This window comes from Rattus rattus, chromosome 1, assembly GCF_011064425.1.
Source record: "Rattus rattus isolate New Zealand chromosome 1, Rrattus_CSIRO_v1, whole genome shotgun sequence".
Classification (NCBI taxonomy): Eukaryota; Metazoa; Chordata; class Mammalia; order Rodentia; family Muridae; genus Rattus; species Rattus rattus.
In genome coordinates, this window is record NC_046154.1 from 27,495,619 (window position 1) to 27,509,330 (window position 13,712).

At 55.6% G+C, this 13,712-nt stretch overlaps 1 protein-coding gene across 1 annotated transcript in view; it reads right to left on the reverse strand.

Annotated features, from left to right (window-relative positions):
• Nucleotides 1–3,763: 3,763 nt before the first annotated feature.
• Nucleotides 3,764–13,712, reverse strand: part of Sdc3 (syndecan 3) — a 32,901-nt gene continuing 22,952 nt past the window's right edge. Inside the window, exons 2-5 of the mRNA XM_032896947.1 lie at nt 12,438–12,555; nt 10,512–11,134; nt 8,030–8,318; nt 3,764–7,398 (exon numbers count right to left, since the gene is read on the reverse strand). Of these exons, the coding sequence (XP_032752838.1) occupies nt 7,232–7,398; nt 8,030–8,318; nt 10,512–11,134; nt 12,438–12,555 (1,197 nt within the window). The 3' untranslated portion in view covers nt 3,764–7,231. The remainder of the gene's footprint in view (nt 7,399–8,029; nt 8,319–10,511; nt 11,135–12,437; nt 12,556–13,712) is intronic.

Below are 13,712 nucleotides of genomic sequence, written 5' to 3' on the forward strand. Positions count from 1 at the left end.
GAGAGGGGTCAGGCTGTGGCTCTGACCATGCAGTGCTGACATAGCATTTGGGAAGCCCTGAATTAGATCCCCAACTCCGTACAAACCTGGTATGGTGGTCCATGCCTATAATTTTAACACTTGGTTAGTGGAGGCAGGAGGATCAAAAGTTCAAGGTCATCCTGGGCTACTAGAACGGTTGAGGCTAGCCTGGGCTTCAGGAGACTGTCAGAGCAAATACAAATTCAGGCTATACAGACTTCAGTGAGCTCAAATTTCTATTTGTTTCCTAACTGGCATTTTAAAATATGGTTTATTTGAAGCAGGATCCATATCAAGTTTCTACAGTGTTTGACCACTACATCTTTTAATCTTCTTTATGAAGTCTTTAGGGGGGTGCATGCCTATGGTGCAAGGTACAGGAGGCTGAGGCAGGAGGATTGCTTGAGCTCAGGAATTCGGGGCCAGCCTGAGTAACACAGCAGAATCCCATCTCAAAAAGTTGTTTTTATTTTTGTTTTTAGTATGTTTGCATGTGAGTGTGCTTATCTATATATGAACTACTCGTGGAGGTCAGAGGTCAGCTTCAGGTGTCCTTCCTCAGGAATGCTGTCCACCTCCTTCGAGACGTGAGCTCTCATTGGCCTGGAGTTCACCAATCAGGCAGCCTGTGGCTAGTGAGCCCTACAGATTTTCCTGCCTCTGCCTCCCTGGCATTGGGGTTATAAGTGCATCCCGCCATGCTTGCCTCTTGTCTGGATGCAGGGGGTTGAAGTCAGATGCTCACCCTTGTAAGGCAAGCTTCTACTGACCGATAGGTCATCCAGACACGCCCCCAACTTTATCTTAACAAACATGCATGTGTATACATCTGTGTATATTTTCTATACATTCTAAATTCCCTTCTCTTTCTTTACAAATGATTTATTGAGGGAAGTGGACCATTTGATAGAACATTTCATAGCTTGGGTTTTGCTGATGAAGCCAATCTCGGCTGTGAGACAAGGGTGCTGATTCTGTGTAGGAACTGAGCACAGAGCCTGTGGGGGAGTCACTGACAGGGGGGCCCCCCGTGTTGTCCCACGTATTTTTTTCAGTCTCTCAATCACACGTACTCCTCTTGTGGCTCCTCAGCTGCTGACTGGGGCTGGGTACCTGCCCACACTCACGCAGCACACAGCCTCTCCCCCCAACACACACCCCAGAGGGAGGAGAAGGGGCAGGGGGAGGGGGAGGGGAGAGACTGGGCTCTGGCCTGGGTCTCCTGCACCCTCTCAGCTGCAGGGCTCTGCATTCTGGTTCTTGGAGCCTCAGTTTCTCCATCTGCAAATACACGCTTCAAGGACAGCACAGACTGTGGAGAGCTTGTGTGGGTAGAGCCATAAAGGGGAGCCCAGCCCAGCCTCCTCCGCCAACTGATCCTCTCCTCCGCTCCCAACCCAAGTCCTCCATTACCACAGCAGGCCTGGCCTCCTTCCTTCTAGAGGGAGCCGAGGCTGGGAATCCACCACGAGCAGTCTGGACCCTCTAATGGCCGGCAGCCCACCCTCAGCCCAGCAGAACAAGGTGGGTGGCCTCCAGAAGCTGAGCACACTCTGTTCCCAAGGAGGCTCAGGCTGGCCTCTGTGACCTCTTGGACTTACAGAAACAAACAGCCATTCTTCCCCTTCTCCTTCGCTTCTGCTACTCCCCAGAGGGGAGGCCCCAGCTCCTCTAGTGCCCAGCCCATTGTGTGGCCGGCCCGAGAGTGCTGCTCCAGATGAGTGTTGGCCCTCGTGGCCCAAGTCAGGGTCTGTACTACGTCAACAGAGGTCCCTTGACCCCTGCCCAGGTTCAGGTCATTTATTCACTCAGTGGGCAGTACGCCAGGTCTGGCCAGGAGTAGTTGCAGACTCCAGTGAGCTCGTTACTTGGGAGGCTGAGGGAAGATTGCCACAAGTTCTAGGCTAGCCTAGACTACGCAAAGGCTGTTACATCATCACCGCCATCGTCGTCATCACCATCATCACCAGCAGCTGCAAAGCTATCATCATCATCATCATCATCCTCACCACCATCCTCACCATCATCATCATCATGCTGATGATAAATGAGTGTTTGCTGCTCAAATGTAGCGGCGAGTACCCAGGGAAGTTGATGGAGCCTCCTGGAATCGAGCCATCTGAGGTCCCCCTTTCCCCACTGAGGCCCTGGGGAGCTGTCTTAGAATTACCACACGGTGGGAAGAGTTGGAACCAGTGGAGCTGAGAAGGAAAAACTCCCTGCCAGGCTCTAGTGGCCCCACAGTCGTCTGACTGTCTGTGGGGTGTGTGTGTGTGTGTGTGTGTGTGTGTGTGTGTGTGTGTGTGTGTGTGTGTGTGTGTGTATGTGTGTGCAGGCATGCATGTGCCATGCCACAGGTGGTATGCCTGGCCTGTCTTGCTTGGCAGGGTGTCTTGCTCACTACTGGGTATCCCAGGCTAGCTCACCTGCAAGACTCCAGAGACTTCCATCTCCCCTGGGCATTCCCTTGTGTAGGTGTGGAGGCCACACGCAGGAGCTGCAGTTGGCTTTATGAGTTCTCGGGGTTCGAACTGAAGTCCTCACACTTGTGTGATGAGCGTTTTACCCACTGAGTCACCTCCCCACCCCCAACCCCCATCCCCGTGGCCTCTTGGCTCCCATTTCCAAGCACAGGTCAGGTGAGGGTAGACATCTGAGAACCTTTAGTGAAAAGTGGGGGGGAAAGAGTGGGGGAGGGAGGCATGTGAGAGGAGCCAGAGCATCACTACGTCCTCAGGCTTTAGGAGCCAACCAGAAATGGCGCCCCGTTGTCTGAGGAAATACTCATGAGCCTTGAGGAAGTTCCCCTCAGAGGAGGGCAGACTGTGACTGTGACACCCATGGGCGCCATCTTTCCCCCTGCCTTGGGGCCCAACAGCCCTGTGTGTGTCCCCAGAGAAGCAGGAGCCATAGCCAATGAGGCACAGCGGCTTTCGTCGCACGGGAAGAGCCTGGGTCAGGCACGGAGTGGGCCTGGCTGTGAAGGCCCAGAGAGGTTAGAAGGAGCCTTGCCCTGCCTGCACCCAGTGATCCGGGCCACAGAAACTTGTGGTCTCCGAGTCCTGCTCTTGTCCCCACGCTGCCTTCAAAAACACCTTGAGCAAGTTAGCAACGAGGAACATTGTGTTGAGTCCCTCACGGAGCCCTCTCCCCCTCCACAGGGGACACTTGGTGGTGAGGGAAACAGACTTGGAGCGCCCAAGGCCAGGCCCGAGGCTGGGAAATGCCACCACCTGGACATAAGAATGGATATGTCAGCAGCGTGCTGGTGGTTCATGCTTTTAATCCCAGCACTCGGGAGGCAGAGGCAGGCAGAACTCTGTGAGTTCAAAGCCAGCCTGGACTATGCTACACAGTGAGACCCGTCTCCAAAAGCAAAAAGCACAAAAACAAAAAGCAACAAGAATGAGCATATCGGACCCCAAGGGCAGAGTCTCCCCTCATGCAGGGCTCCAATTCCCACATCCTTTAGGCTGAGATTCTTTTTGCAGCCTCAAGTTGGAGTCTCCCCTAGGGGATGAACAGCAAACCCCCCACCCAGTGCCCCAACTGCAGTCATATACACCATTTCCCCTCATTCAACCAACCACAGTGTTTACCTCATGGTTCCCATGTGGATGCTATCCTATAGCCCTGGGTCATTCTCCATCTCCCCAGAGGACAGTGGCTGGGACACAAGGTGAGCATAGGCTGTCCCTCCCAAACCAATCCCCTACTCATGTCACACGTGGGCCACCACACAGCATCTTTCAGCTTAATTTTATTCCCTCTTATAAATGGGCACAGCACAGGGAAATGTTAAAAAAACAAAAACGAAACAAACAGAAAACAAAACAAAGCAAGCCCTGTCCTTCCCAAGTCAGGGGTGGACGAGCGCCCATGCTAGGATGGACCAGGCCTTGGTATCTTTATCTTTATCCATCTGACCCTTCCTCCTTTTCTTATGTACGTTTTGGCCATGAACTCAGGACAGGGTTGGTTAATAAACAGGTTATAGGGAAAGGACGGGTAGGGAAGCCTAGGGAAGGGAGGAAGCCCCTGTTCCTGGTGGCCCAGAGGCTGGGAGGGCTCTGTACAGGAGAGAGGATGAACCAGTAGAGGTGGGGAGGGGGACACTGTCTCAGGGGGCTCTCTGGAGCCACACTGTCTACGAAAAGTATTTACATGCATTCACCACGCCGGGGCCAGGCATACCCAAGCACCCAGAGGGCCCCTGGGGGAAGCCAGGCCATCAGCCCCTCAGAATGGTGACTCCAGGGCCCAGTTTGGGCCTCTCTGTAGATCTGTACAGTGTGGGCTTCTATTTACAGACACCAAGTCTGGGGAGGTCCATCCCAGGAGAAGGCCAGGGCAGACCAGGCAGCCACCCCTGCCCCGAAAGCAGCATTGGCTCTTCTCTGTGTGGCTCGAGCCCCAGCCTGGAGGCCAAGCCCAGGGAGATCTGGCCCCAGCATCCTAGGCTCTTGCTGCAGGTCAGCTCAGCCAGTTCTGGCTGTCACCCACTTGCCTCTGGCAGTCAAAGGGAATCAACCTTGCCCATAGAGAGTCCCTAGTCTGGCCCCCGAGAGAGACGAAGCCTAGCTCTTCAGCTCTCTGGCCCCAGCATGTCTTACTCCCTAGGAAACCAGGGCGTGGAGAGGTCCAGGACACCAACTCCTCTGATTCAGAATGCACCATGCTCCCAGGCATGCGGGCATCCTGAATACCTACCCAGGAGCACTGAGGTGTCTCCGGATTCCTTTGGGCAGGCCCCGCACGTACTGCACTATTTCTGGGGCAGGGTGGGAACCCCGCACCCACATTGCACTAGGAAGAGTTCAGTTCACCCTTGGAACTGAGTTCTCTTAAATCGTCCTGGCCTCACCAGGCTAGCCCAGTGTATCTGGGCTGCTCACACCCTTAACCTTTAGGTCACACGTCATGGGCATAAAACCTAAGACACTGGCCTTGGGGCCTGGACCCCATACTCAAGACCCACAGTCTCTTCTTTCAAATGTTGACACAGAAAGAGTGCTGGTCCCGGAGACCAAACCCACAGCCCCAGGGCTGGAGCCACCCTGAACAGTGAGGAGTGAGCTCTAGCCCAACACAGAAGAAGCCAGGGCCTCCTGCTCTGGTCCCGGTGTCCCCTAGGGATGAGCCCCTGGAGGCTGCATCCCCCACCTCCTGAGCCTTTCTCTCCAAAGCTCTAGTTCCCAAGACTGCAGCTTACCAGGGAGGAGTGGGAAGGTCTGGGACACTGGCGCTCCTCTCCTCCCTACCCAGCCCTCCTGCTGCAGGGAAGATCTCGGCCAAGCCCCCTCCTCCATGCCTCATGGGACTAGGACACCTCTCATTTCTTCCCCTCCTTAAAGTCCTGGCCAACTGGCTTCCTTAACAAAACTCTAAAGCCCCATTGAAAGAATCCTGGGGGTTTGGAAGACAGAACAGAGCCTGACAGGGGACACCCCCCACCCCAGAAAGACAAGCTGTGCCTAGATCCTGTCCCCATTTCCCAGATGTGGTTCTTCATTCTGCCCAACTCTGCTGTCAGGGAATCTTTAAAATGAAACAGAAACCATGTGGTCACCTGACTGAGTCTGGGACATTGAGAGATGGCAGAGGGGTGCCCGCTAATCACTACCTAAGCCGCGTCCCTTTGGTGCTGAGAATTCCCTCGGCACACCCCTCTCACAAAGAGAACGGTGATCCCACACTTAAAATACCTCTGGAATAGCCCCACGTCTAAGAATAACAGAGACAGGATGGTAGACTGGAGGCCTGTGACACCCTTGTCCCCATCAATGACTCTCGGGGCCTACAGCATTGGGATGAGCCTGCTGGAGTATGGGTCCATCCAGTTGTAGCCAGAACTGCCAAGTTGCCTGGTCAGTTGTGTCCACAGAGAGGACCCAGAGTAGGTAGGCCTGAGGTCGGTCTCACCAGGCCAGGGCAGGGCAGGGGACACAGAGGGCCTGGGCGGAGCCCGCCCTCGCAGGCACTTTGGAGACACGTGTCCTGGGAGGCAGAGACAGCTCCTGGCTCAGAGCAGAAAGGAGATACATAGAGACCAGGGACAACCCACACAGCTCCTTGGTCCTGGGAGACCCTAGCTCCCTTCTTCCTTCAGACTTGGCTGGTAGAGGCTAGCCCAAAACTTCTCTATGAGCCACAGTGGGGAGGGCGAGCCTGCATCTGTGTGGGGTTGTGACTGACATCAGCTGGGATCAGCATCAGTGTGGCTGGTATAGGTGTCATGGTGGGGACCAAGTGGAATAGGGTGACTCTGGGGGACCCAATATGGGCTGATGCCTACAACTCGGTCCTGCCTTCCTCAGTGACCCGGATGGTTAGAGGAGCCAGATGCAGGACCAATGTGTGTAAAGAGAGAGTGGGAGGAAGGTGGCGGGGTTGCCACTGGTGACGATGACAGTGGCCTACGTGGCAGAAGCGTCAGGATGTCTGAGCACTGCGTGAAGGTGGTGCGTATGTGTGATGTCTCGCTGGCCGGGTGGTCAGGACTGGGTATGTTTTTGTCTCCTGTGTGAATGCATTATAGGATTATAGCAGTGGTTGACAAAGGCGATGTGGCATCCCCTCTCAGGAGGGACGCTAGAGTGGCCTCCCTTACCACTGGCTGCCCTGTGCACTGAGGAAGCCCTTTCCCTGGGAGGAGGTGCAGAAAGAGGTGCAGCCTGGGGACATGTGCATTAGGCAGGGGAGAGGGGGCGGTGACCCCACGACGACTCAGGCTGGTGACAAAGGACACCCTCCTGTCGAGAGAGGCCTTGGGACAGCAGCTCGAGGCCTCAGCATCCGGATGATGTTGAATTGGAGGGCTAGATGTACCATGTATTGGTTCTAGAAGCCAGCATGGTGGCCTCTGCGTGAAGAGGACATCAGCAAGCACTGTGGGCCATCTTAACCCTGGCCCCGCCCATGTTTCAACCAGCAACCAGGGCTTCCTTCCTCTTGTCCATGGGACACAAGATCCTGAAGCCCCAGGCTGGAGGGAATGGGCCTAGAGAAGGGGTCATACGGGCACAGTCTGGGGCAGATGGTGGCGCCTCTGCTCCTTAGGACAGTCTGTGTTAAGCTAGCAGCCTGAGCAGAAGGAAGCAGGGCCAGGCTCCATCCCAGGCCCAGGCCCAGGATTGGGCCTGGGCTGTTGTTGGGACAGGGACTGGGCAAGGCGGAGTCGAGGCTGCAGGAGGCACTGTGGCTCTCTCTGCTAAGCGTAGAACTCCTCCTGCTTGTCGGGCTTCTGGTATGTGACGCTTGCCTGCTTGGGCTCTTCCAAGGTGTAGCTGCCTTCGTCCTTCTTCTTCATGCGGTAGATGAGCAACGTGACCAGGAAGGCAGCGAAGAGGGCGCCCACCACGCCACCTACGATCACAGCTGTGGAGAAAGACACAGAGGTCAAGACCCAGAGGCAACGAAGAGGGTTCAGGTGCCAGCAGCCTAGAGATCCTCCCGGACCTGGAGTCAGAGAGAGAATACGGGAGAGGACGCTGCTGGTACCACTTACAATTCCCAGCTCCTTTCCAATGGCTCAACAATGAATCCACATCCCTACGATGGAGGCGGCGACCCTGTCAAACATCAGATGCTCCGCAGCCTTAAGCTATTAGGAAGGGAAGGCCCCTCCCCAACACTGCCAGACCAGCACCCGCTGTCTCCATGAGGAGATGGGAACCTTGATAGGAGAGCCAGTGGGATCGCAGGTCCCACCAGGGTAAAGCCTTCAAGGTCTTAGGTCAAAGCTGGGTTAAAGGTCAAACCAAAAGACAGGTGAGAGAGTAGCACCTAGGAAGAAAGGTCCCTCAGGGTCAACTGGGTTGACTCCAAAAAGCAAGGTTCCTAAGTCAGTCTATGGAGGGGTCAGAGGGTATAAAGAGAGTTCTAGAGAGAGAGCAGAGAATGAAGAGAGGAGTGGGAGGAGAGGTTCAGGGGTAAAACCCTGCTTTCCCTTCTAGCCTCACGGGAACCCCACACCCTGCCTTGCCCCAGGCCTGGAGCCTGGCCTCACCTACGAGCACCTCCTTCCGCTCTAGTATGCTCTTCTGAGGGAGCTGGGCAGCAGAGCTGCCTGAGTCGATGGCGTTGTCGTGGAGGCCAGGGCCTGGGCGGGCACCCTTGGGCAGTGTCCCCAGTGGAGGTGATGGCTTGGCCGCGGCTCCTTCCACAGCCACCACTTCATTGGCCGTGTCCGGCTGTGTGGTCTCTTCTTGCAGCTCAAAGTCCCCGCTGGGCCCCCCGCTTACTGGCACCTCTGGCTCGTCCTGGGTTGTGGTCAGAAGGGACTCTGGAGTTGGGGTCTGCAGAAACGGTAGTATGACTTGGGGTTAGGTACTCCATACACGCAAACCTGCACCTTGAAGAAGGGATTAGTATCCTCAGTTTACGGAGTGGTAAACAAGCCCAGAGAGGTGTCGCGACTTTCTCGGGGACACACAGCTCATACACGGTGGGAGCAGAACTAAAATCAGGATCTCTCGGACTCGTCTGCACTTCCAATTACCGGACCTCGGAGTGTTCTCATCCTGGCCACATCCTGTCCCCATGACTTCCTCTCCAGCTGCCTTAGAACAATTCTTGGTGGATTCCTGTCCAGGAGCGGGGGTTTGTCTGGAGCTTGCTAGCATGGCTCTGTCCTCACATATACGGCGTAAGTATATGGCGGCCAGTTCACGAGCAAACCTGCCAAGTCGGAGCTGCTGTCCCCAAACCTCCTACACCTGCTTCTGCTTCTGGGCCACACCCTACTATTGTTCCCCCTCCCTGAAAGGCTCCCTCTCTGAGGGAAGGGCCTGGGTCTGTGTCTTATGGGACTGGCTGGAGCCTGAGAGGGTCTGAAGGGCTCCAAAAGTCGGCTCCTCAGCCTAAGGCCCCTGCAAGGTTGAAGGCAGGCTGCTCTGCGGCTCTCCATACTCACCGTGTTCCCTTCCGGCCTGGTGCTAGGAAACACTTTTTCCAGTCAAGGTCTCATATAGCCCAGGCTGACCTAGAACTGGCTCCACAGGGAAGAACTTTAAACTTCTAATCCTCCTGCCTCCACCGCCCAGATGCTGGAATCGCAGGCAGGTAACACTACCTTGGGTTTCCTGTGCACATCCATAGTGTGATGCACAGGCCAGACTGCAGTCCCCTGGAGTCCCCTGGAGTCCCTCCACCCTTATCATGGTCTTTCCTTCAATCCCCATGCCCCACCTAGCTTAACCCTAGCCCTGGACACTGGTCAGCCTCAGGAGCTCCCAGCTCAGGAGCCCCCCAGGTCAGGAGTCCCCAGCCTTAGGAGCCCACCTCAAGAGTCCCCAGCCAGTCAGAATTTGAAGCCTGATTCAACTACTACCTGAGGAACCTAGAAACATGGCTTCCTTTGCCTCACTTGTAAAAAGAGGGGACCAGTCAGCATGGTGGGAGGGGACAGGGCTAGAGAAATACCTATCAGTCAGCATGGCAGGAGGGGGCGGGGCTAGAGAAGTATTCAGGGATAGTGGCCTGCACTGGCTGCAGTGAGGTGCTCCCTGTAACACCCACTCAGTCATCCTCAGGCCACTATAATGACAATGATGAATATGGCCATGACAACAGTCAAGCAGCTGGCTTGTGGACTGTTCCAGAATTCTAAGAACTAAATGGTCAGGAAACACCATGTGCAGACCACGGCAGGCCTCTCTCCCTATCTCTCTGTTTCTGTCCTCATCATCGTCTGCTTCTTCTTCTTCCTCTTCCTTCTCCTCCTCTTCCTCCCCCTCTTCCTCCTCCTCCTCTTCCTCCTCCTCCTCCTCTTCCTCCTCCTCCTCCTCCTCCCCCTTCTTCTTCTTGTCTTACTGTGTAGCCCAGGCTGATCTGAACTTGCAGCAATCCTCCTGCCTCAGCTTCCTCAGTGCTAGGTGTGTGTACCTTCTCTGGTCTTCCTCTCATAGATAAAGAAATGAAGACATAGAAAGCACCAACCACCAGCTAATGTGCTAAGACTAAAGAGAAAAAAGATGGCAGATGACAATAGGGTCTACCTCTGGCCATCCTGGGACTCACTCTGTAGACCAGACTGTCCTCGAACTCAGAGATCTGCCCCCCAACCCCCGCCTCCAGGGTGCTGGGATCAAAACTGTGTACCACCGGGGTTGGGGATTTAGCTCAGTGGTAGAGTGTTTGCCTAGGAAGCGCAAGGCCCTGGGTTCGGTCCCCAGCTCCGGAGGAAAAAAAAAATTGTGTACCACCACACCGGGTTGGCTGGCAATCTTTTAACGCTGCTCTGGACATAGACCCCCAGCCAGGCACACTCACTGTTCCCGAACTCTGCCCCAGAAATCCACCTAATTGGTGCCTAGGCTCAAAAGCAGCCATTACTCAGATGCCTTGGCTCTCTGACCTCCCCTAACCCCATCCAGGAGCTCCTACCCAGCACACACACCAGGCCCACCTTGCCTAGTTCACCAATGGCACCTCCTGGTCCCTGGCCAACCCACCTCTGCCCACACTAACCCCTCACCCACTGTCCTTACCTGAGCCACCTCTGTGGGTCCAGGAGCGGTGGTCCCCAACGGCAGGGTACTCCTCTCAGCAACTTCAGGCTCCTGGGTGGTGATTGGCCGAGGAAGGGCTCGTGGCCGCGAGGTAGCTGTGTTGACCAGCCTAGGTGTCGGGGCCTCTGTGTCCAAGGTAGCCACAGTAGTGGGCGGTGAGGGTACTGCTGGGGTAGTGACCTTGGCTGTGGCAGCCGTGGTCAGGGGAAGAGGCAGCAGCCCTTGTATACCGGTGGTCCTTATGTCAGCCGTGGTGGCCGTGGCAGGGGGTGCCGCGGGAGTGCTAGGGGCAGTGGTGGCTGCTGTAGCAGGTGCTGTGGCCATAGTTGGGGCCCCTGTGGTGGTGGCTGCAGTGGTAGATGTGGTGGTGGAGATAGTGGTGGCTCTCTGACTGGGCTCTTCCACAACTTCTGTCACCTCTGTCACCAGTGGGGGACTGGTGACTGGTTCGGGGCCGGGGTGCTCAGAAAGGAGTTCCTCAAACGGGGTATCCACGGGCTGGATAACGGTCGTGGGTAGCATGGCAGGTGCGGTGGGTGCAGCCAGGGCCATGTCAGGAATGAACCGCATGGCTGTCTCAAGGCCGGACTCCTGCTCGAAGTCTGGGGGGTGGGGAAAGGAAAGCCCTGGGGAGTGGGTGTTCCTCACTGCCAGGTTCCCAGGCAGCCATTGCCGTCCCAGGAGGACACCCCACCTCTCTGAGCAATTTCCCCAGGAAAACAAGACAGAAAGGAAGAGGCTTGAGCAGATGAGCTAGCCAGGGCCTAGTCAAAAATCCTTGAGGGAGCCATGACCTCCAGACCGCCTGCCCTGACTCTGCCAACTCACTCTTCCTGAGGCCTAACGACGGCTGACTGAAGCCTCTGTCTGGAATTCAGTCAGGGTTACAGGAGAGCGAGGCCTGACCTCGTGGGAAGGGACCTGAGGACATACCCCACACAAACCCATGGCAGCAGAGACTCCCAAGCAAGCACCTCCCAGACATGAGCAGATCGCCAGAGGGGATGGGGCCTTCTTGCACAGCACCCTTCCCAGGCCACAGGGGCAACTCAGGGAGGGATAAGATGAGGGGCTTGGAGTTAGGAGACCTGAGGAGAGGCCATGGCAAATCAGGGTCATGAGGGCTGAGCAGGCCGAGTGAGGAGGGCCCAGGTTCCTGAGGAAGAGGCTTAAAGCAGACACTGGAGGGAAACTAGAGGCAGAGCTAAGTTCAGGAAGCCATGAGCCTGGAACAGCGGTCACACAGGCATCCCCTGGCTGGGCCCATCTCCACACGCTCCCTCAGTTACCAGCTTCATGACCATACTGACTTCCTGTCCCCACCTCCCAGAGCCTATGAGAGGAAGGTTAACTCCTCAGCACATAGAAATATGGGAGTTTCAAGAGGTTGGAAGTCACTTGGCTTCCTGGCCACAAGGCTCTGACAGAGCTGCTGCATCCACTGTCATCCTGCCTGATTCACAGTTGACTGAAGACAGAGCCAGCAGGCCAATCCCACGCCCCTGAAGCCCACCGTAGCCCTATCTCAACTTGAGCCTGCCTACTGTTGATGGACTCAAAGGGTCACCCGCTCCAGATGGGACCGAAAAGTTCGTCCCTGATGAGGGCTTCCCCTGGCCCTCCGAATATAATGGGTGCTGAGCTGGGAACACTGATTGGCTATCTATGTTTATTCAACAAGACACGGGGCTAGGCCCAGGCCCAGGCTACACATCAGATACAGGGACAAGGGTCCTGGCCTCTGAAGGCTTCCCTAAGCCTTCTCCCTACCAGAAGGTTGCTCTGCCCTCCTCCTTCTTGAGGTCTTGATCTCCATACAGTGGCAGGACTCACTCAAATGACCTTAAAGTCTTCTGGGCTGGTGCTAGATACTAAAGACAGGCAGGGAGACCTGGGATTACTTACAGCCAGAGCCCGACCCCGAGTAGAGGTCATCCAGTTCATCATCAGGAAACGAGTCGTCGTCCCCTGAGCCCTCAAGATCCACCGGCCTCTCGAAGTTCTCATTGCGCCAGCGTTGAGCCTGGGAGGGTGCAGACATGCACAGGGCTAGGCACCCAAGATATTGGCCCATACAGGCCCAAGAGACAGCAGACACATTTAAGGGCAGAGTGTCCCATATGGGCTACAGAGAGCTGGGTGTTGGCGGATGGCCACTTCCCACCTACCCAAGGCCACGGTAGAAGAGCTCTCTCCCTTACCTGCCAGCTGCCACTAGGGACCATCAGCTGCCGACCCCCCCATCCCCAGCCATGAGAACCCCTACACAGGAGAATGGGCTCGGAGCATGCAGTGCTGAGTTTGAAACCAAGACAGGTCGTTCTTAGACTGGACGGGTTGTTCATTCTGTTTGTGTGTTCGGTAAACAAAAAAATGGCTCCCTCCACTATCCCAAGATTGGCCTGGTATTAAGATTGGCCTGGTTGGCAGATTCAACACAGGCTCACCGTCACCTCCGTGTGAACAGTGCCCACAGACAGGATCCCATCGGGGCCTCCAGATAAGTGACTTCAGGTGGCAGCCACCAGCCCAACTCACAGATGAGGAAACTGAGGCTCCAGTGCCCAGAGGGCTAGGAATGAAAGGAGGTTTGGGATCCAAATGACACCAAAATTGGCAAGGGCAGAGAGATAGTTCTATAAGACAGACATGGATGCTAGGGAAGCTGAGGACCCAGGAGAGAAATACCAGAATAAGGAGGGGAAGGGAGAAGAGGAATGTCCATGCTGAGCCAGCCAAGCCCCTTCTCTTAACGGAAAGTTAGCTGCCGCCTGGCCTACCCCACAGTATATGCCCAGATCAGCACGAGCCCCATAGTACTTCTATCTCCATTGCTTCTCCAAGCATCTAGCTCTCCAGGCCTAAGAACCCTTCCAGGTCAGAACTTGGGAAGCCTGAAGCTGCTGTTCTCAGCTCTAACTGTAGTCTTCCTAATAAGCTCACAGTTGGAGCCAGCACCTAGAACCTCAAAGATTCCCAAAGACTGATAAGTGGCCTTGACTTGCCTGACTTACCCCGGCTGTGGTCCCCACCATCAGAGCTTTGAGGGGAAGCTCCTGGTATTAGGATTTGAAGCCTACGACATTTACGTCTTATAACCAAAATCCAAGGAGAAAGGCACCCTAGGTAAGAGAAACCTAATACACTCTGGGGTTGGTCAATGCAGCTGCCTCCCTTGGG